At 40.1% G+C, this 24,248-nt stretch overlaps 2 protein-coding genes and 1 long non-coding RNA gene across 3 annotated transcripts; 2 read left to right on the top strand and 1 right to left on the bottom strand.

Annotated features, from left to right (window-relative positions):
* Nucleotides 1-1,538: 1,538 nt before the first annotated feature.
* LOC138914939 (uncharacterized) lies at nucleotides 1,539-3,592 on the top strand. The gene is made up of 2 exons (XM_070219648.1): nucleotides 1,539-2,409; nucleotides 2,469-3,592. Exons 1-2 carry the CDS (start codon nucleotides 1,539-1,541, stop codon nucleotides 3,590-3,592), a joined length of 1,995 nt encoding a protein of 664 aa, XP_070075749.1.
* A 175-nt stretch (nucleotides 3,593-3,767) lies between these two features.
* LOC138914938 (uncharacterized) lies at nucleotides 3,768-4,922 on the top strand. Its single transcript, XM_070219647.1, has one exon. The coding sequence runs from the start codon at nucleotides 3,768-3,770 to the stop codon at nucleotides 4,920-4,922; it is 1,155 nt and encodes a 384-aa protein (XP_070075748.1).
* Nucleotides 4,923-18,368: 13,446 nt separating this feature from the next.
* On the bottom strand, nucleotides 18,369-22,123 carry LOC138912010 (uncharacterized). The gene is made up of 3 exons (XR_011417644.1): nucleotides 21,963-22,123; nucleotides 21,806-21,853; nucleotides 18,369-18,617 (listed from the first exon to the last, which is right to left on the bottom strand). It is a non-coding gene; the product is annotated as an uncharacterized lncRNA (long non-coding RNA).
* Between the last annotated feature and the right edge of the window lie 2,125 nt (nucleotides 22,124-24,248).

Below are 24,248 nucleotides of genomic sequence, written 5' to 3'. Positions count from 1 at the left end.
TACTCTGATAGCCAAGCGGCTATCAAATCTCTCGCAGCAGCAAGAACCAACTCGACACTAGTAGCCGATTGTAAGTCGGCTCTTAACATACAATTTTTACAAATTTTTCTTTCAAACTAAGAAAAAATTGCCTTACATTTTGGGAAATTGGCCCAATCGGTAGCCTAGGGGTCTAATGCGAGCGGATTATTTGTTTTCTACGCTTATATTCGGAAGCGTTTGCTCGATCCCACGTCGAGGCGGACATTTTTTGCGTCCTTTTTTTTTGGCGCATTAATATGTATAATTTTATACAAATATGGATTCAGGTAAACTAACACACACATAATGGATAAATAAGAGTGTTGCGATAGATTAAAAGAACTAGTTCGGCGGGACATTTCTAACACTAGGACGTATCTATCTATCGATATTAAGGCCGATAGGGGAGATCGATATAATGTATGGGAAAGGTGCCCACCATTAGATTCCTGGAAGTTAGCACATGTAAAGTTTTCACTCTTTTCTGATTTGGCACGGGAAGTAAGCGGACTAAAAGTAAGAATTGTGAACCTAAGTTAGAAACCCTAACCTAATATTGTAACCTACAGGAAATTTAAGTGCTCGCCAAATGCTCGATTTGAATTAAATATTATTGGAAACTACGTAAGCTTCAGTATTCTTGGCGGCGCTGGAACTTTTCGAACTCCCGCAACATTCTTAAATTTCTTTTATGGTGAAATTTCCCCAGAGCGGTGCTCTGAGGCGTGCTACATACGTCACGGATCAATCTACCGAACCCAGTGGCGAGGAAAGCCATGCTTTTAAATGTTCCCTATGTCAAATAGCGAACGAGGATGTCACACTTGCCTGCAATGGCAGCGAATGAGAAAGCATGTGCCACCCAGGTTGCGCCGAGGAAAGGGTAGACGGAGTAGGTTGGATCTGCGCAGCGTGCGAGGCTGATGCCCACGAGCAGAATCACATGACGTTCAGATCAGGAAAGCTCGAGGAAACGGTTCCTTCAAAGGAATACAACACAACCCCTCAAGGTGGAGACCCGGACGAGCAAGGAGCGGATGGAGCCCCTACATCGAAGAGGGAAGCACTGCACCTGCGCGAGGAGTTGACGTTGTTAGAAGAAGAGGACCACATTCTAAAACTGAGGCAGCAACTACTGCAGAGGCGAAGGGAGCTTCTGTCGAGGTCCGCAGCGGAGCGGGCTGACCTCAGTTGGACGGCAAATGTGCCTAATGCTACACGCAGACTGCGTTCCGCAGTCTTGCAGCTTAGAAGGGTGTCAGCAGAAGCACCACCCATTGCTACATCGGGAGAGCCGTGAAGGTGTTCAGGCTAACTGTAATGCTCATCGTCAAGACGCAGCAGCTGCTGTGCTGTTTCGCGTCGTACCAGTGACACTTTACTCCAATGGGAATCAAGTTAACACACACGCCTTTTTAGACGACGGATCTTCTCTCACCCTGATTGATGAACCCCTGTTGGCGGCCCTAGGAGTGAAGGGATAACGACAGCCTCTCTGTATGCAGTGGACCGCAGGGATGCATCGCTACGAAGACGAATCCGTTAGAGTGGATCTTCAAATCTCGGGTGCCGGCATGACCAAGGTATACAATTTGAGAGATGTTCAGTCTGTCAAAGCACTTGGTCTCCCGGTGCAAACGTTGGATGTCGACCATCTGAAGAACAAGTACAAGCACCTAAGACACTTACCACTAGGAGGCTACGCCGGAGCCCAACCGAGACTGCTGATCGGTCCTAACAACTGCGGTCTTGGACGCGCCCTCCGCACAAGGGAAGGCAGTCTGGAGGAACCCATCGCAGAGAAGACCCGACTAGGCTGGACGGTTAAAGGCAGTGGAACAACGTCTTCTACGGATGCGGAAATCAGAAGATATCATGTATTCCAGATATGTGCTTGTGAGGAGGACAACAATAAAGAGATTCTGCGACTTCTCCGACAACACCTGTGGTCGGAACAGGAAGTGGGTTACGGAGCGGAGTGTAAATCCCAATCTGATGACGATCTTCTGGCCGTACGGCAATTGGAGGCAAATACGATGCGCGTCGAAGGACGGTTTGAGTCCAGCCTGTTGTGGAGGCATAAGGATAGTGATCTACCCGATAGTCTGCCCACCGCCCTCAAGCGAGCACATTGTCTTAATCAGAAGCTGTTGCGTCAACCAGACCTGGCTAGCGAGGTGCGACGACAACTAGACGAGTACGTACGGAAAGGATATGCAAGACCAATCTCACAAACAGAAGCAGTTGAAAGCCCTTACTGGTATCTGCCAATATTCCCCGTAGTCAACGTTAATAAGCCGGGAAAGCTTCGCATTGTGTGGGATGCAGCCGCAAGAAGCGAGGGAATTTCACTTAACTCTCTACTGCTGAAGGGAACATTGCGGAAATGTTTCACCAGGTGAGAATACGCGCAGAAGATCAAAGGTATCAACGCTTCATATTCATAGACCCGGAAACGCAAAAGCGGGAGAACTACGTTATGCAAGTAATGACCTTCGGGGCAAGTTGCTCCCCAAGCTGCGCGCAATTTGTGAAGAACCGAAATGCCAGTGAATTCGAGAAGCAGTATCCGAGTGCCGTGAAGTGCATTCTTGAGAATCACTATGTAGACGACATGCTGGATATTGTTGACACAGAAGAAGAGGCAAGTAACTTGGCCAGAACCGTGCACCATATACTTTCTCAAGCGGGATTCCACAAACGAAATTGGGTTTCCAACTCCCGAACAGTCCTGGAGGCACTAGGACAAGAGAAGGGTGCGATGGTACAACTGGATGAAAACGCTGACAAGTGTTCAGAGAACGTTCTTGGCATGTGGTGGGATACAAAGGAAGATATGATCAGGTATCGCGTATCGCCACGATACAAGCAAGGGGAAGTGCTGCAAGGGAAACGCCGCCCCACCAAGCGGGAGTTTCTTAGCATGATGATGTCCATATACGACCCGCTTGGACTCATTTCATTCTTCGTGATGTACGCCAAAACCATGTTTCAGGAGATTTGGCGGTCTGGATGTCAGTGGGACGACCCTATACTGGAAGCAGAATGGATCAAATGGAAGCGATGGATTCATCACATTCCCAATATCGAGGAATTGTGCATCCACAGGTGCTATATGCCTAAACAGCTGTCGGGGCACCAGGTGGATATGCACACCTTTGTAGATGCCAGCGAAAGTGGATTCGCAGCCGTGTGTTATCTACGAATCAAATTTGGACCCACTATCCACTGCTGCTTGCTGGGCAGCAAAACAAAGGTGGCTCCGCTGAGGCTGGTATCTATCCCACGTCTGGAACTCATGGGCGCTACTCTTGGTGCCAGGCTGGCATATGAAGTGGAAATGTCACTTACCATGCAGATTTGCAAACGGATATTCTGGACCGATTCGAGAACAGTGCTGAGCTGGCTGCGCTCGGATCAGAGGAAGTACAAGCAATTTGTGGTGTTTCGGGTAGGCGAAATATTAGATACCACAAAGCAGGAGGACTGGCGCTGGGTTCCAACTTCCCAAAATGTAGCAGACGAAGCTACAAAGTGGACCCGGACTTCAGCAGCGGAAGCCGATGGCTAAATGGGCCAAAAATCCTATGGCAGGAATCAGAAGGCTGGCCAACTGAATCAGTCCAAAAAACCGATGAACCTGATGCCGAACTAAAGGTGCAGTTTATTGGAGTATGCGCATGGAACGAAAGCGTAAGTCATGCACAGCTTATCGACCCGTTGAGATTTTCTTCTTGGACCAGAGTATGGCGAAAGTGATCTGGAGCCTACGACGCTGGAAAGCAAAGGGGCTGACAGCCAAACAAGTTGAAGACTCGACTACCCAAGAGGATCTTTTAAAGGCAGAAAGTATCCTATGGTTAGATGCGCAGGCCGAGCACTACCAGGACGAGCTGGCATTGCTGCGCATGGGTCGACCTCTGACGAGGAAAAGTTCCTTGTATAAATTGGGGCCGTACCTCGACGGTAACGGTGTGTTACGACTTCAAGAGCGCACAAAGATGGGAAGCGGTAAGGATAGAGTGGTCCTACCAAGCAGTAGTCCCATCACCCAGCTTATCATTGCGGAGCTACACGAAAATCTTCTGCATGCCAACCACGAGACCCTGATCAACGAGCTCCGACAGAGTTTCTGGATCCCCAAGTTGAGGCCAACCGTTGCACGCTTACATCGATCCTGTCGAATATGTAAGAATAGGCAGGCAGCACCCAGGCCACCTCGGATGGCAGAACTCCCATATCCAAGGCTGGCTGCATTCCATCGTCCGTTCAGTTACACAGGAGTGGATTATTTTGGACCTCTTCTGGTTACGGTCAGGCGAAGCTCGGAAAAAAGATACGGAGTGTTGTTCACTTGCCTCTCTACGAGAGCCATACACTTGGAGGTAGCGTATTTCCTAACAGCCGACTCTTGTATTCTAGCAGTGCGCAACTTCATAGCTCGGCGTGGCAGGCCCGTGGAACTGTGGAACGACAACGGCACCAACTTCCAAGGGGCTAATACCGAACTCCGGAGGGCACTGGACGTGCTGGACAAGGTTCAGCTGGAACGTGAGTTTACCGGCCCTGAGATGAAGTGGAAGTTCATCCCTCCTGCATCGCCCCACATGGGTGGGGCTTGGGAGCGCTTGGTGCGATCAGTGAAGGTGGCTCTATACTCCATTCTATCAAGCGCACGACCCTCAGACGAGTTGCTTCGCGGGGCGCTAATGGAAGTAGAAATGATAGTGAACTCTCGGCCGCTCACCTACATCCTAGTATTAAGCGCACGACCCTCGGACGAGTTGCTTCGCGGGGCGCTAATGGAAGTAGAAATGATAGTGAACTCGGGAGTTCAAGTGGAAGTAAGCCGGCTAAGGAACCTACTGTCGAAGGAATGCTGCTCAAAAGGAGCTGGATGATATCGCAGCAGCTTGCGGATATGTTCTGGAAGCCGTGGCTAGTGGAATACCTGCCGGTGATCACGAAAAGTGGGAAATGGTGTCACGATAGCAAATCGCTAGAAGCAGGTGACATTGTTTACGTCTGCGACCCCGGCAACCCCAGATCCAGCTGGCCTAAAGGGCGTATCTTGAGCGTGAAGCTCAGCGCAGATGGACAAGTGAGGAGCGCTACAGTGAAGACGATCTCTGGAGTATACGTGAGACCAGCCACGAAGCTCGCAGCTCTATCTATCGAGTCTAATGGGGTAGAATCCAGTAGGAATATACCGGCGGGGAGTGTTGCGATAGATTATAAGAACTAGTTCGGCGGGACATTTCTAACACTAGGACGTATACTATCGATATTAAGGCCGATAGGGGAGATCGATATAATGTATGGGAAAGGTGCCCACCATTAGATTCCTGGAAGTTAGCACATGTAAAGTTTTCACTCTTTTCTGATTTGGCACGGGAAGTAAGCAAGTAAGTAAGAATTGTGAACCTAAGTTAGAAACCCTAACCTAATATTGTAACCTACAGGAAATTTAAGTGCTCGCCAAATGCTCGATTTGAATTGCTTCGCATTGAAGTGCTTGCGCTAATAAATATTATTGGAAACTACGTAAGCTTCAGTATTCTTGGCGGCGCTGGAACTTTTCGAACTCCCGCAACAAAGAGAATAAACCTAAAACCCAAGAGAACAGAATGAGAATGTACTTTGTACAGCGCCTCTGGTGATGCTTCCCTGGCACAGCTAGTAGAGTGTTTGACTGCCAACTGTGAGGTAAGGGGTTCGATTCCCACGAGCGACCAAAATGTTTTTCTCAAGATAGTAAGTTATTTGATTTTTATGATTATCATTATTAAATAATATAATAATTTCAGTTACAATTTAAGATTAAAAAGTGTGTTTGTGTAGAAACATCGTGACGTCATCCATTTGTTTAAATAAAAGAGAGAAAAATAAGTTGAGAAACGGGGTGGAGTCTGCATAACTCCTGATTCCCCGATTTTGTTTTCTTCTTCTTATTCAATTTTGCAAAAACTAACCCTAATTTTAAGAAATTTTTTTTCTTATTTTTAGAAATATTTTTTCTAAAAATCAAGGCGAGCTGCCTTTGGCTTAAAAAGTATGGCGATTTTCTAAAATTCAGGGCGATTTTTTTTCTGAGTGTACTAGCAACAAACAATCATGTACAGATAACATGGGTGCCAGGGCACAACGACATACCAGGAAACGAAAAGGCGGATGAACTTGCACGAATGGGGTCGGCAGACGACTCCTATACAACTAGTCTACCTGGATCCCTAAATACAGTCCAAGCAAGGATTCACGAACACTACAAAACATAAGCTAGTAAAAGTTGGTCGGAAAAGCAGGGTTTCAGGAGATCAAAACTCTGCTGGCCAACCATCAATAGCAAGAGAACTCGAGAGCTAATAACCAAAAGCAAAAGGGATATTAGAAGGATCGCGGCACTCATCACAAGCCATTGGGCCATTGGCACGCAAGCCATGAAGATGGGGCTCCCGTACAACGCTAATTGCAGAAGCTGTAAGGAAACAGACACACAGGAGACACCTGAGCACATGATGTGTCATTGCACAGCACTAAACCATATCAGGGCGAGATACTTCGGGGCGTATCAGCTGGAATCATTGGGAGAAATAGGAAAGCAGAGGATAACTGCAATCCTAGGTTTTCTAAATGACGCAGGCTGATACTGAAGAGAACGCGAAGACAACAATTTACGAGGGTGTGGATCAAAACGGAGCTCAGCTCTACTTGGAGGTCCTCAGAGAGGACCTCACCACTTCTACCTACCTACCATAATTTAAAAGTATAAGTATTTAAGAGTACTTAATAATAAAATTTCAAAATAAAATTATATTCCGTAGTACGGGCTTACACTTCCTATTAAGATAATATTCTTTAAAATAATCTATGAAAGTAAATATTTGATTCCCGGAACTTATTATTTACGAGCAATTACCAACTTCAATGACAGAATATACCTTGGTAAACGGAAGGGTAGATATAACAATCGCTTTCTGAGTGTTAGTGCAATGGTTACTCGGAGAAAAATCTAGATATTCCATATATTTTATTTGAATTCATTAACAGTAATTGGAAGTGATCATTTCATTAAAACATATTCGGATCGACAATTGAAATCTGAATCCTTCTCATAAGCTTTAGCAATAACTTTCGTAGTTAACATTATGTATACTTTATATGCACAAATATATATAAATAAGAAATAATATAAATTGCGCTTGTGCAGTACATATGCATTTATAGCCACATTAAGGAGCAAAAGGACAGCAATAATGATCAGGACGTTGTATAGTTTATCAATCTGTTCTGAGTGATCAACTAATTGAACATTGTTGACAACGTTAGCTGAGTCGTTGTCGGCCTTAGAGCACTTTCCTCCCATATTGCATATGTTTAGCCAGGACCAACTATATATTGCTTTTTTTTGTCTTTCTTGTTCCTGGATCCTTTAGTCCTTTTTGGCAGGACTATTGTCAGGATTGGCTTCGTCCTTTTTCCAAGAAGACTAAAAATGTCCTCAGTGGTCAGGATTATGTTCTTATGCCTTTCCTGGGATCCTGCCTCTTCTATCCTGTTAACTTAGCACTTTTTACTTTTAGGTTCACGGTTCACTTTTAGGCCGATTCTTTTTCTGATCCTTCCTTTGCAGATGCGGCCCTTTATAAAGGGTTTTCGAGACTAAGATCGGTAAGAGGTGAATTCCATCGTTCCTATTAAAATTCACGTTCCATCCAGAATTATTTCTCATCAATGCACCCAGCTTGAACTCCCACATGGTGAAGTTAGAGTGCAACGCCGGTGCATCCACCTGCAAAGTGTCCAATTTCCGTGTGTCAGCGGTATTTAAATCAGGCCACGCAAGTGCATCCACCTGTTCACCATAGGTGTCATCTTCTTGTTTCTGCATCCGGCGCGTGCCGACGGTTACGTGAAACTTTACTGCATGCTAAGCGTCTTCCACGGCATAATTGATTGTTGTCTTCATCGGATGATGCTGTCACACTTGGTAGATGTAACAAATCGCCGTCCATAGAGGGTAATTTTTTTTTAGCGATTCTTGGGGGGAGAAACGTTTTATTATTCACTAGTAGAAGCAGCAAAATAATTATCCTCGGTGGACCGCAATTTCTTAAAAATCAACAAAAAATAGAGACGGTTACAATAAAACTATGGTCCACAAGCAATTTTTTTTTGGCAAACTGTTAAAAAAAATTGCGGTCCATCGACGGTAGCTATTAATTTTTAGCGATTTTTGGGTGGAGAAACGTTTCATTATTTTTTAATTTTTAAAAAAGATAATTATTGAAGAGGACAACATATTAAATCGAGTTGATCTTAAGATATTGCGGTTGCATAAAAAGCCACAAAAATCCTTTATCCAAATTAAAACAAAATAAAAAAAAAAGGTTTTTTCAGCTCCGGTCGAAAAACTGAGCTACTCGAGCCTTTTGTTTTCGAACGAGTCAACTGATTGTAAAAATTTAGGAGCTGAGCTATTCACTTTGAAAATTTTTGTGAGCAGATTTACTCGAACTGTTTTTTGAATTGGTAAAAAAAAGGGCTCTACGAGTATACTGGTGCATATTATGCGTTGCGTTTGTGAAATTTTACAGTGCTTGCAACATCTTTTTCCACTGTTTCGATCCAAACATTGTGCGAAATGGTTTAGCTGGCCAAATCGCAAGTCCGATATTGGATGTGGTCATGCTGAAGAGGTCGATGAAAGAGTGGAGACTGCATAAATGGTGAATTTCTTGTTTAGCCCTGACGGATGGAGACTGGTGTAGTATGTGCACATATCGGGTACATACTGTACATTAATAACGTTAAAATATAAATTCACAAAAGTCCAACGGCCAGCACATTTTCAAGTGCATTGGTAACACAGGCCGACAAAATGTGACATGGGTCGGTGTCCAGGCCTGCCACCATTTTATTTCGATAAATGAGGCTTTTCTAAGCATAAGTTGCCACTATGCCTATAGTCCATCAGCTCTGGTATTTGCGGTATCTTTACTTTAAGAAAATCACCAATTTTCTTCGGCTTTTGGGATATATCTTTAAGAGTGGTCAACCAATTTTGGTAATCTTTTCGGAATTAAATAGTTACATGTCTCTTTTATACGATCGTTTTGGAAAATTCAATCTAACTCAACCACAAGAGGAGGTGGGCGCATTCAAAATTTTAAAGTCACAGCAAAGTTTAAAAATCTTCATTTGTGAACAGCGTTTAAAAATTAAATAAAAATATTTTCTTCTACTATGCATTTATATATCCCAAAAGCCGAAGAAAATTTGTGATTTTCTTAAATTAAAGATACCGCAAATACCAGAGCTGATGGACTACACAGGCCGACAAAATGTGACATGGGTCGGTGTCCAGGCTTGCCACCATTTTATTTCGATAAATGAGGCTTTTCTAAGCATAAGTTGCCACTACGCCTTTAGTCCATCAGCTCTGGTATTTGCGGTGTCTTTAAAATAAGAAAATCACAAATTTTCATCGTCTTTTGGGATATATCTTCAAGAGTGGTCAACCAACTTTGGTAATCTTTTCGGAATTAAATAGTTACATGTCTCTTTTATACGGTCGTTGTGGAAAATTCCACCTATCTCACCCACACAAGGAGGTGGGCGCATTCAAAATTTTAAAGTCACAGCAAAGTTTAAAAATCTTCATTTGTGAACAGCGTTTAAAAATTAAATAAAAATATTTTCTTCTACAATGCATTTTTGATCCAAAGACACCTTATGTCCTTAATTTTTAAGACACTCATCAGGTTTTTGTGAATTGTTTTGGAGTTTTTAAAATTGTTTGTCTTACTTCCTTCACAGTGACGATTCACAAACAGTGCCCAAACCTGTCACTATTTCACGTAACGCATAACTATTTTTGAGCACAAGTAACCCTTGCTCTACAAATATTTATACATGGGCGTAAGTTAAAAGCTGGAGGGGGATTACGCTTCAAGCATTTCAGCCCCCAAAGATTAGTAGGCTACGCTCATGTGCTTATACTCAAAGCAAAACTACTTAGATCGTTTAGAATTATGAAATATAAAATTGTGACAGGTTTGGGCACTGTTTGTGAATCGTCACTGTGAAGGAAGTAAGAAAAACAATTTTAAAAATTCCAAAAAAATTCACAAAAACCTGATGAGTGTCTTAAAAATTAAGGACATAAGGTGTCTTTGGATCAAAAATGCATTGTAGAAGAAAATATTTTTATTTAATTTTTAAACGCTGTTCACAAATGAAGATTTTTAAACTTTGCTGTGACTTTAAAATTTTGAATGCGCCCACGTCCACGTGTGGTTGAGTTAGATTGTATTTTCCAAAACGACCGTATAAAAGAGACATGTAACTATTTAATTCCGAAAAGATTACCAAAATTGGTTGACCACTCTTGAAAATATATCCCAAAAGACGATGAAAATTTGTGATTTTCTTATTTTAAAGATACCGCAAATACCAGAGCTGATGGACTATAGACGTAGTGGAAACTTATGCTTAGAAATGCCTCATTTATCGAAATAAAATGGTGGCAGGCCTGGACACCGACCCATGTCACATTTTGTCGGCCTGTGCTATAGGCGTAGTGGCAACTTATGCTTAGAAAAGCCTCATTTATCGAAATAAAATGGTGGCAGGCCTGGACATCGACCCATGTCACATTTTGTCGGCCTGTGTAATATGATCACCCCAGCAGACAACTGAGCCACAGGCCGACTTACTTAAATATGATTTATGTATATGTCGCGCACACTGCACACTGTTTGCTTAAACAGCGAATATTTACATAGAACTAATGGCCAAGAAGTAGTCTATAAGAATATTGGCATCTCTCCGCCTTAAGGGGCTGTGCTTTGATTTAATTGGTTGCCAGCGTGGTAAATATATGCAGATCACCACGGTCAACATATTTCCCCGCTACTGCTAACTGCCCAGCAATGACACTTAAGCTTAAGCCAGAATTGAATTAATAATTGCGATAAATAACGAAATGACCTGTTGGTCTATAAAACGAACTTTAACAAAACAAGAAAGGAAGTTAACTTCGGCCAGCCGAAGTTTATATACCCTTGCAGGTATGCCTACCTAAAATATTGTTTTTTCATTGTCAAAAATCAAAAAGCCTACTTTCTATAAAGTTTTTTCTATTATTTTTTTAATTATTCCTATGGCAGCCATAAGATATAGTGGTCCGATCCGGCTCGTTCCGACATATGTACTACCTGCAATAGAAAGAAGAGTTTTGGGAAAGTTTTATCGCGATAGCTTTAAAACTGAGGGACTAGTTCGCATAGAAACGGACAGACGGACAGACGGACATGGCTAGATGGACTCGGCTATTGATGCTGATCAAGAATATATATACTTTATGTGGTCGAAACAAGAATTATTGAAGATTATGGATATCAACTATAACAAGAATTATTGAGGATCGAGGATTTCTACTACAAGGACTATGGGTTCCAGATATATCTACACATCACATCGCGGTGAAGATGCATTTTTCGTATTGATTGGACGACCCGGTAAGTTTTTGTTTTTATATGTCACCAGCCCTGCGGCTAGTTTTTCGCGAAAGTCTGGGAGTGCGAGTAATTTGTCTTGGCTTTCGTTTTCTGTTTGGATACGTCTGTGTAAAATATAGGCGTTGGTGGCTGCCATATCAATTAGGTGATAAAAAATTCGTGTTGCGGCATTTCTAGTTTTGGCTCTGATATGATAGCGTCCCATTAGGTCGTCTATGAGATCTACTCCGCCCATGTTAGCGTTATACTCATGCACAATTTGGAAACAATCAATTGAAATGTGTCGCTTAGTTTTTCTTTCAAAACGAGCAGCCTTTGCAGTTACTTCACGAGGGTTAGTCTATACACCCACATAGGTGGACAAAAAGCGAACGGGCTTTCTGTATATTGGTTATGTCGACACCATATGAGGACCCAACGTACTCAGTCGAAAAACTTGGCCACTTGTTGATGGCAATATCGTGTGGTAGCTTGTAATTGGGGATACGGTTTCCTCGCACCGTGCCAAGACTATAAATACCTATAGCTCTTGCTAAACCATTAAAGGCAGAGATGTATAAAAATAATCGAAGTAAGTGATGTGATTCTTAAATCCTTCTACGGTTTGTGTTAAGCGCACTACAATGTTGGCCGACGCACCATGATCTGGATGACCCGGTAAGACCACATTGTCACCTGCACCGCTGAAGATCGCAAAGCGCTATGCGTATCCAAATGAATCGCACAATACAAATAGTTTTTTGCCCCACTTGTGCGGCTTATTTGGCATGTACTGACGCAAGTGGTGCTTCATTTTTGTGCTGCACATTTGCCCGTCAACACAAAGGCGGGCATACTTTGGCACCGAGTCAAACCGTTTGTTGATAAAGTCTACAAATTTTCGCGTACGGAACAAAGGATCGTAGCCTTGTGCACCCTTTTTGATACGTTCGCTCTCATCACGTAGAGACAAGTACTTTTTGATTGCCTCGAATCTGCTTCGGGCATGCAGGCGTGCATATGCATTGCGTTTGTGAAATCTTACAGTGCTTGCAACATCTTTTTCCACTGTTTCGATCCAACCAATGTGGGAAATGGTTTAGCTGGTCAAACCGCAAGTCCGATATTGGATGTTTTGATTTTTTACCACGTTTGAGTTCATGCTGAAAAGGTCGATGAGAGAGTGGAGACTGCATGAATGGGGAATTTCTTGTTCGTCCTGACTGAGAGGATGGAGACTGGCTTGCACATCGCGGTGAAAATGCATTTTTGGTATTGATTGGACGACCCGGTAAGTTTTTTTTGTATATGTCACCAGCCCTGCTGCTAGTGTTTCGCGAAAGTCTGGGAGTGCGAGTAATTTGTCTTGGCTTTCGTTTTCTGTTTGGATACGTCTGTGTATAATATAGGCGTTGGTGGCTGCCATATCAATTAGGTGATAAAAAATTCATGTTGCGGCATCCCGAGTTTTTGCTCTGATATGATAGCGTCCCATTATGCCGTCCATGAGATCTACGCCGCCCATGTGAGCGTTATACTCATGGAAAATTTGGGGACAATCAATTGAAATGTGTCGTTTAGCTTTTCTATCAAAACGAGTTACCTTTGCAGTTCCTTCACGAGGGTTAGTCTTTTCAAATGGCTTTACACCCACATAGGTGGACAAAAAGCGAACAGGCTTGCTGTCTTTCCAGAGTACATTGGTTATGTCGACACCATATGAGGACCCAACGTACTCAGTCGAAAAACCCCTTGGCAATTTGTTGATGGTAATATCGTTTGGTAGCTTGCAATTGGGGATACGGTTTCCTCGCACCGTGCCAAGACTATAAATACCGATCGCTCTTAGATAAACCATCAAAGGCAGAGATGTATAAAAATTACACAGGAACACAAAATTAAACTTTGTGAAATTTCCACGAACCATTTCAAGTTTTCCATGATATTTGGGTGCTCCTGAGTAAAAGTCCCATACAAAATTATTTTCCATCACCTACAGGTTCCGCGGTATAGCTAAGAATACAAAAAACCGATGTTTGCCGACATTTTGAATTACGTGGCCTATATAATTGGACCAACATGATGGAAAAACAATTCTGAGGATTAAATCTTGAATGGAAGTAATTTTAACTATTCAATGTATCTATTGTTCATTGTATGCTTTAATTTCGCTTTAAAGCGATTTCATGAGAATATTTTTTATTGGATTTATTATACTAATAAAACCGTTTTTTTTATTTCATTATCTACTCCTAAATGTTGTCAAATTTTAAAAAAGTCAAGGCATCCTACAGAATGGGAGTAAACATTTACATTTCTCTGTGTATGTTCAGTGAACGTATTTTAGTTTCTTAGTTCTAGAGGTTGCCATGACTTATTCAAAATTTGACAACATTTAGGAGTAGATAATGAAATAAAAAAATCGGTTTTATTAGTATAAGAAATCCAATAAAATGTTCTCATGAAAACGCTTTAAACCGAAATTAAAGCATACAATGAACAATAGATACAATGAATAGTTAAAATTACTTCCATTCAAGATTTAATCCTCAGAATTGTTTTTCCATCAGAAAAATCTCTACAATTTTGGGATTTTCAACTTTGGCGTCGAATTCCAAAGACATGGGCAATGGTTCACAATGGGGACTATTTTTTAGGAATGCCTTGATGTATTGAGAGTAGGTCCTACCGAAAATAATAAAGGTTGGTCCAATTATATAGGCCACGTAATTCAGAATGTCGGCAAACATCGGTTTTTTGTATTCTTAGCTATACCGCGGAACCTGTAGGTGATGGAAAATAATTTTGTATGGGACTTTTACTCAGGAGCACCCAAATATCATGGAAAACTTGAAATGGTTCGTGGAAATTTTTGGCTGTGTACCTGTGTTATCGAAGTAAATGATGTGATTCTTAAATCTATTAACGGTTTGTGTTAAGCGCACTTGGTAATGGTGATCGCGGCCTTTTTGGAGTTTTCTGGGAAGTCTCAGCTTCCTGTGCATTGTTTGGGACATTTTTAACATTACTCTCAATAAATGATATGGTCTCAGCATCCTCTAATGCAGTATTAAGAGCCTCCATTATATCAAAGTCGTCGTCCTCGTCGTCACTTGAGCTTAACACTTCCTCGTCCGACGGAACTGAGTCAAATATCTTGAGCAACTGCTCATCTGTCAAGTCGGACAGCTTATACAGCTTATAAAATCACTCCATCTACAGAAACAAACACATAAATTGCAATTGCAATCAATTGTGATATTATCAGCTGGCAACAAAAGTTGTCTTGGATCCCCAAACGTGCCTCAAGGCACGTATAGATATTTCGCTTTCACAACGCATGTCTTTTATATTTTCAGTTTTCCACCTGATTTTAATAGTAAATAAACTTACCTTTTAAGAAAAAAATTATAAGCCGGATATGTTTTATATATTTACTATTATTTGAACCGCAAATCACAACATACAGCAGACCAAATTTTACGCGCGAAAAAACATATGCAGGGGTGTCACAGAAATCTCTTCCAACCGAAGACGGTTGGATTTTGCATTGATGCACGTAAGAACTTTAACGGATTTCGGTTGGAAATAATTTCTGTGACACCCCCGATGGTTTGTGTTTACCGAATAATAAGTCCCGTTAGAATCATCGGAAAGCTATCAAAGCTTATACTCATAATTTCGTGTGCTTTTTATCAACCGCCAAAAATTATTTAAACGATTGAAAAGCTTCTAGTTTATTTGTTAAGGCCAAAAACGTAATACGTGCTTTCAGGCAGGCTTACGTCTTAGAGGGTTAACGGGCACCTTTCCTCGAACGCATAGATAGATATGAACCGGCCCGCAGAAGTCTATCCCACACCGAGCAAATGTTCTTGACAGGGTAAGTCTCTCGACTGGGAGGCTGCCATAAGTTTTTGCAGCAGCTTAGGCCTGTAGCGCACTCAATGGACACAGTTGCGTACAACACGACGAGCGCAATCTCTTGCATTTACGACCCAAAACTCCAGCCGAATTAGTCCCACCAATACCTTTGGGCCAGCGTGGTAGTTCCGAAGGTGTAGATGACGTACGTAGTTGATGACAGCAACATCCTTAGCGGGAAGCATTATGGGATGCTTGTGAGTGTCTGGGATCGATGCGAGTTCCAATCGTCCTCCGACGAAAAGTAGGTTGAATCGATCTGTGATCTGCAAAAAGGGCGATAAGAATTTAAGATGGCTACGAACCGGCGAGAATTTTTGAAAAAGCGTTATTTCCTCGATGAAATGTCGCTGTTGTAGGTTCAATGCGACGCAAAACATGGACCGTCGCAGTTTCAGAAGGGAAAGTGGCCCTGTAGTGACGGGTTTTGTCTTCCGATATCGGCCGCAAAATCGGAGCATCCAAGCTACGAGTCTTAGGCCAGACTGGTGTGATTCCTTGTTGTGGAGGGCTTCCAAGACACTATTTCTGGAAGGCGATGTCGAGGCAAGGAATGCTGATTTGCGTTTTTCTGAAGATACGACGTCTATGTCCAGATTTCCGTGTACGTTAGGCGGCAATAATGTCGGCAGATTTGATAAAAACGTAGGTCCGTGGAACCATGTTGGGTTGGCGAGTTCTGAAAGGTTGCATACTCTGGAGATCATGTCAGCTGGGTTGTGCCGTGTCGAAACGAACCTACAGTGACAGTCTGGCGGAAATTCTTGGATATCGGATAACCGGTTGGCGACAAACGTAGAAAGTGTCTCAGAATGTTGTCGAATCCATCCATACCCTCTGTTGACACTGCCAGCTTTTAGGCAGCTTTATTTATTCCAATAATAACTCGTAATTTCAATGATTATAATATATATTCATTTGGTTTTAAATTGCGGGGCATCGACAACGACAATATATTTCTTTTCCGATCAACGAGCAACAACCAGAGTGACAAAAATTATGTGTCCGACAAAGAAAAAGAGCAACAGCAAGACAGAGAGAAAAAAAAGAGAGAGAAGTTAATGCTGGCAGCTGGAGTTTACAGTGATCGCATTGCAATAGATAACAGTCGATTGTTTACATTTTAATTTGGCTGTAAAGATTTGTCTGCTCCCGACACCCTCTTATTGAAGCATCGCTGAAGCCGTGAAGTTTTAGCTCATCTGAATGGGGCTGCAGGCAGAAACGTGGGATAAGCAAAGAGTCCAAATGCTGTAGCGACGACACGAACGCTTGCTGGTGTTGTAACGCTTGTATCTGAAGGGTAAAGTTCTTTAAAAGAGGGGCGCCATCTAAGTGAAAATGGTGGAACTAAGAAGGGGCAATATAAAGAGTTGAAGGAGAGCAACAGGGTGAAATGTCAACCTTATTATGGGGCTATGTCTCTCTGTACTAAGGCCTCAGAAGGGTTAGCGCCAAAAGTCAGGCGTCCATAGCGCTCATTCCCTTTGCACACCTCTTAAAGATCAGTGGTATAAGTTCCTATAAGTTCCTATGTGCAGCAAAGTTGCATAATCAGAAGTCAGTGCGAATACCTTGCGAAAAGCCAGTGGCGAAAGTATTAATATCGGGAGAAAAGCGGATAAAATTTGCTGCCAGCGCTGAGTCCATGGATGTAAGAAAGAGTGCAGGTTTTAGTAAGAAATTCTTGCTAAAGTCATCCCATTTACCAGGCTTGGCGCTTATACAAACCATTTTTGAACCAGCAAAAGCAGCGATCGCTAAAATAATTATTTTTGGGTTTTGTCAAGTTTAATTGACTTTCCGTTTGAGAAGAATAAGCATAAACAGAAAGGTCAATACAGGGCTTGAGGTCTAATCATCAGGCCCAACGTCGAGCCGGTGGATCAAGCAGACAGTCTCAGGGCAACCGCGCTCGTAAGCGCTCAGTTGTTGTTGCGTAGCGTGGGTGAAGTCAAAGACAAAGAAAAGTCAGTCTTCCGGCGGAAAAGTGGCCAAAAAGAGCGGCGACCCTCGCGCGTTGCTGTTAGTTTTCCCGGAGGAGTTCTGCATAGCCAAAGGCTATACGAACGTTGGCCTAGAAGCGTGGCGAAAAGAGTTTCGCAAGAAGAGAAGCGGTTCAGCGGTAGTAGTTTTAAATATGAAATAATTTTTTTTTTTGTTAGTGGATAAGTTTAACTTTTGTTAATTTTTTTTTCGTGGGCCACAGCAAATTCCGAAAAGAGCAAAAAAAAAGAAAGAAAATGCAAAAGGAGAAAAAGGAATAAGCGTGGAAAAAAAAAGTGGTTCGAAGTGGTAGTTGTTGCTGTCCCCAATTTCTAACCTCTCTGAAAGAGAAGGAAAAAAAGGAAAGATTTCCATGTCCCCAAAAAGAAAAAAAGTGAAGTATTGTGCGATTTTCCTTGTTTTTTTTTAGTTCAAATTTTCAGCCACAGGTCGTCCAGGAAAGCGCTTTCTTCGATGGATCTGCAGTTTTTGGTGGTGAGTGAAAATACACCCGTATTATGTAACCCAATTTTGCCACTGAAAAAAAATTCAAGTCAAACGGGATTGAATCAATGCGAAACGGGATTGAAAACAGGGTAAGCCCGAATATGCTAAAATTGATCCAAAAAAGATTGAAGTAATCCCGTAGTTTTGCAAGCCAAAATAGATTGAATTTATCGTTATTGAGTAGGCCGGGATTAAATCGAGATCGATTCTATCCCAAACGTACTAAATTTAATCCCGAACGGGATAGTTTCAATCCCGAAAAACGGGATAATTTTTATCCCAAACGTACTTGAATTGAGCTCGGCCGAGATTATATAAATTCCAATAAATCCCCAAAAACCCAAAAACCGATACAAAATTTACAAAATTATGTTTTTAATTAATTTTTTTATTTTAATATTAAATATACTTGATTCTAAACTACATATCATTTTGTGGATATAACCATAAGGAAGGTGTTATTTGCTCTGACTATCAGAAAATGTGTTGTTTTTGGATATAATCTCCTCTATACGGTCTTGATAGTTGAATATTGTTGTCAGCTGAAGAAATAATTTTTCCTCCGCGCCAGCAAGGGTCACTTTTTCACTCCTCTTTCCATTGTTACTCGATTTGAATTGGGCTGAGAATTGTAAGCAGCAGTGGTGGATCCAGGATTTGGATGTGGGGTGGTGAGTTGTACTTGAAACAAATTTGTTGGTCAATTACACCAGTTTACAAAAAAAAATCGATGAAATATACCATGAATGAAACCTTTGTTTTCCGGTAAGGTACGTCTTCCTGATTAAGAAAATGGCACTTAAATTTTTTTTATGGATAAAATTTTTTTTAAGTGTAAAAAACGTTTTTGACATTTTTTTAATTTCTAACTTGAATTGTGCTTAACCGATTTCCAACTTTCTAATACATTTCATTGAGATCCATTCATTAGTTTAGAAGCTACACTTCGTCAAAGTTGTAAAAGTGAGAAAAAAATCAAAAATGACTTATAATTAAAGATACATCTTTAAGGGCCGGTTTCTCGAGTGCCGGCTAACATTTCTCGAACAGATAAAGTCCCTGCTAAGGCATTTTGGCTTTCTCGAGCACCAATGTGAGAGCTAACTTTGACAGGGACTCGGAGTCCCTGTTAAGCGTTTTCGGCTCGATAGAATGACAGCTGATTTTCCAAAGCCAACTATGAAGAAGAAACAAAATCACAGCTGACTTTTCCTTTGAATTATACCCAAACAGCTGATGAAATAAACGAAGCACGCCATTTTTTGCGCTTCACAGCACAATTCTGTGCGTTAACAGCACTCTGTAATTGTTTCTCGTTCAGATAAATTAAAGCAGTCGAGAAAGCGGATTTGCTTTTACGAACAGTTTATCTGGTATTTAAGTTTTTCGAACAGATAGCTATCAGGGACTTTGACAGGGACTCGAGAAACCGGCCCTCAGTCAACTAACAAGACCATCAACAAAAAAATCAATCAATAGCTCGATTTTATATCGATTTTTTTAACAGCTGTAAACGGCCAAAAAAACATCGTTGCACAGTGGTTGGTCTAGTATGGCAGAGGCGGCCAAAAATACTTCCAGTAGGAATATTGCGCTGAAAATTTTTGTACTGCCATATAGACCCATTTAGATAATTAAAATGAAAACAAAAATTTTAAAAACCATACGTTAAAGTCCGAAAATATTCAAAAACAACATTTTAAGACTTAAATTTAAATGCATACTTTTAGGGTAAGGAAATCTCTTATTAATAAAAGATATTTTATTTTTATTGGTTTACAATATCAATAAAAAAACGTTGTTCAAATATATACTAGCTTGAAAAAAATTAAAAACTTCAATTTAAAACTTCACAATTGAGCAATTAAGATATTAAAGCACAAACCAATATGACGAACACAAAATCACAAAATATGCACGAATATAAAAGAGCGTATAACTCAGAAAGTTGCAAAAAGTTGCAGCTCAAATTCACAACAGAGACTAAGAAAACATTCATTAATATTTAAAAATTTGTTTCATCAAAGGGTAAGACGGGGGTCACAACTTTTTCTTTATCTGAAATCGATGTATACAAAAAAATACACCACTTACCAGGTCACTGATAAAACAATAATTTTAAAACAATAACACAACACATAATGACATAAAAATTACTCAGTTTTAGAGTACGTACCTTTTTTTATACCCTTGCAGAGGGTATTATGATTTCAGTCAGAAGTTTGCAACGCAGTGAAGGAGACGTTTCCGACCCCATAAAGTATATATATTCTTGATCAGCATCACAAGACGAGTCGATCTAGCCATGTCCGTCTGTCCGTCTGTCCGTCTGTCCGTCCGTCTGTCCGTCTGTCCGTCTGTCTGTTTCTACGCAAACTAGTCTCTCAGTTTTTGAGCTATCGGGATGAAACTTTCCCAAAAGTCTTCTTTCTATTGCAGGTAGTATATATGTCGGAGCCGACCGGATCGGACAACTATATCTTATAGCTCCCATAGGAACAATCGGAAAAAAAAAACTTTAAAAAATTCTAGCTTCGGTGTTTTTTGAAATATTACCTTCTACTTTTGGGGATGTTATTTTTTAAATATATCTGAATTTCGAATTAATTATTTAAAAAATCGGACTACTATATCATATAGCTGCCATAGGAACGATCGGAAAATTAATGGAAAAGTAATAGGAAATAAATTCTAGCTTCTTTGGTTTTTATTGTATTATCTTCTACTCTAGGATATGACTCTTTTTAAATATTTCCGAATTTTAATTTTATTTTGATCAAAATCGGACGACTATATCATATAGCTGCCATAGGAACGATCGGAAAATTAATGAGAAATATTAGAAAATTGAACATTTTTGCGATTTGTTTATTAATAGGAATGATCTGCAAGGGTATATAAGCTTCGGCTGGCCGAAGCTAGCTTCCTTTCTTGTTTCATTATGCATTTTATATGCCGATGATTGGACGCGATGTAGTTATAGAAAATTATTTTTTAGTGGAAGCTTATTTGGTGGCTGCGTTCTCTGTGACGTGCACGTCTTTTTTTGTCTCACTTCTCTCGCTATTCGTAGCGCGTACGAATTAGTGTGACCAAAAATAAATTAACCGTTCGATTAATTGCTCTGTTAAGAAATATTTTTAAGAAAAAAAAACCTCAATTTCTCATTTTTGTTTTATTATTTTTGGCCTATGAAATCAACCACTGTGCGTTGTCGCAAGCTTCAAAAATGCATATCAAATTAATTTGCTGGTGGCTTGTAATGATCAATAGCTTGTTTTTCTTGTCAAAGCACCTTCTACCAGTAGAAGTTATAAAAATAATTTCGGTTTTTAGGCGTGTATTTTTAACGAAGCCATTTATGCCAGCATTTTTGCATTTTTTCTAACTTTTTCAACTTTGACGAAATGTAGCTCCTGAACTCAATGCAGAGTATAAGAAAGTTGGAGGGAATTCTATTACCTGTAAAATGAGTAATTTATGGTTGAAATCGGTTAACCACAACTCAAGTTAGAAATTAAAAAATGTCAAAAGCTATCAGGGACTTTGACAGGGACTCGAGAAACCGGCCCTCAGTCAACTAACAAGACTATTACCTGTAAAATGAGTAATTTATGGTTGAAATCGGTTAACCACAACTCAAGTTAGAAATTAAAAAATGTCAAAAACGTTTTTTACACTTTAAAAAAAATTTTAGCCATAAAAAAAATTTAAGTGCCATTTTCTTAATCAGGAAGATGTACCTTACCGGAAAACAAAGGTTTCATTCATGGTATATTTCATCGATTTTTTTTTGTAAACTGGTGTTATTTTTCATTCCATTATTTTTTTAAAAGAGTGAGGCGCAATTTATCCCTGAAGGCCTTTACGTGGATTTGCGCATGTTAGTCAGCATTTTCAAATTAAATCTTGACAATCTATTTATAAACGAAAATAAAAAATTAGAGTCAAAAAAAGGTTTTAATTTTACAAAACAACGCCTTTACATGTTGAAGAGCTTTGCCCATGAAAATGTGTATACTTTACCTCATAAACACTGTAATGCTTCTTCTGCTAATAAAGATATTATTGTTGTATCGTCTTCCAGTTCATCAAAACTTAGCTTGGCCTCACTATTACCGGATCACTTTCCACACAGTTAACTGACTCTCGGACACACTGAATTCAAATAGCACTGATTTATTAAACGTTTTGAATTATTGACGTATAAGTCAAAGCAGTCTACACAAGAAGTTACCAGTTTGGTTCGATAAGTGTTGGTATGAGTTGGGGGTCTTTAATTATCGGAAAATTAAAGTTTTGGCTAAGGTTTTCCAATTTACACATTTTCACATTTAGATGGCGCTACCTTATTAGTTAGTTTTTATTACTGTACGATGCAGTGCCATCTGTTGGAAAAAAAACAACGTTACTCCTTTAGACTAAAAACATTAAACGTGGTAGTAGTGTTTTGTAAATCATTTGGTTTATAAATAAAGCAGGTTTGTGAACAGTTTTGACAAATATCTTTTTCAACCAACAGGTCGGATCGAATTTTATTTGACAGCCCGGAATTTAATCCCGTTCGGATAAAAAAGTCATAATTTAATCTTTATACCCTTGCAGAGGGTATTATGATTTCAGTCAGAAGTTTGCAACACAGTGAAGGAGACGTTTCCGACCCCATAAAGTATATATATTCTTGATCAGCATCACAAGACGAGTCGATCTAGCCATGTCCGTCTGTCCATCTGTCCGTCTGTCCGTCTGTCTGTTTCTACGCAAACTAGTCTCTCAGTTTTTGAGCTATCGGGACGAAACTTTCGCAAAAGTCTTCTTTCTATTGCAGGTAGTATATATGTCGGAGCCGACCGGATCGGACAACTATATCTTATAGCTCCCATAGGAACAATCGGAAAAAAAAAAACTTTAAAAAATTCTAGCTTCGGTGTTTTTTGAAATATTACCTTCTACTTTTGGGGATGTTATTTTTTAAATATTTCTGAATTTCGAATTAATTATTTAAAAAATCTGACTACTATATCATATAGCTGCCATAGGAACGATCGGAAAATTAATGGAAAAGTAATAGGAAATAAATTCTAGCTTCTTTGGTTTTTATTGTATTATCTTCTTCTCTAGAATATGACTCTTTTTAAATATTTCCGAATTTCAATTTAAATTTTATCAAAATCGGACGACTATATCATATAGCTGCCATAGGAACGATCGGAAAATTAATGGAAAAGTAATAGGAAATAAATTCTAGCTTCTTTGGTTTTTATTGTATTATCTTCTACTCAAGGAAATGACTCTTTTTAAATATTTCCGAATTTCAATTTGATCAAAATCGGACGACTATATCATATAGCTGTCATAGGAACGATCGGAAAATTAATGAGAAATATTAGAAAATTGAACATTTTTGCGATTTGTGAATTAATAGGAATGATCTGCAAGGGTATATAAGCTTCGGCTGGCCGAAGCTAGCTTCCTTTCTTGTTTTAGGATGACATATATCTTTTCAGACTTAAAGTACAAATTTTTATTCCAGATTCGGATAAAAAAGTATTAATACAATCTTTTTCAGGATTACATAAATTTCTCGGGCTCAAAGTAATCCCAAATATACAAAATTAAGCCTTTTTTATCCAAAACGGAAAAAATTTTTGATCTCGGAATAAATTAAAATCAAGAATAAAAAATTTGAATTTAGCACGAACCTTTTTTTTCCGGTAATTCCAATCAAGTTCGAACGTATGTTTGTTTGCATGTTTGATAGTTCGTTTGTATGTTCGATGTAATGCCATCCAAAGATTTTGCTCAGTCCCGTTTTAAACTTAAATTAAAGAAATCAGTCCTATTTATTTATTTAAATAAATATTTATTATATCTTTATTATTATATCTTCCTTTTTGTATTATTATATTTTTAACATGTATGTTGTGTGGTTAGGTCATTTAGCGAGTAAATAAACCTTTATAATGTATAACCCAGTATTGACCCGAGCTAGTATGGCCGTCTGAGACCCCCGAACAAAGGGGCTACTATTTACAAGCGGAATGCTAAACCCAGATTATGGTAGCCATAGGTTGGGTGGGCAAACCAGGCCTAAAAACACCAGAGGCTTGGACGTTCGGAGGGGCAGCAAATCCTTGTTTTGCAAATGAGTTCTTTTTTTTGTCTATCCTTTAAACCGTTTACTGGTGGCTATTTATGAGTAGTGATCCTCTTACCCAAAAGTAGCTTGTCCATTGCACGCAAGTTTTTGTAGAAATAGTGAACTTAGGCACCTTTGGGGGCGTGGCAAGAACACCACCCTAATTGCGGCAC

Source organism: Drosophila takahashii, chromosome 2L (genome assembly GCF_030179915.1).
Source record: "Drosophila takahashii strain IR98-3 E-12201 chromosome 2L, DtakHiC1v2, whole genome shotgun sequence".
In the NCBI taxonomy this organism is placed as follows: domain Eukaryota; kingdom Metazoa; phylum Arthropoda; class Insecta; order Diptera; family Drosophilidae; genus Drosophila; species Drosophila takahashii.
The sequence above is the reverse complement of the archived record's forward strand: the minus strand, read 5'-3'. Positions and strand labels throughout refer to the sequence as shown.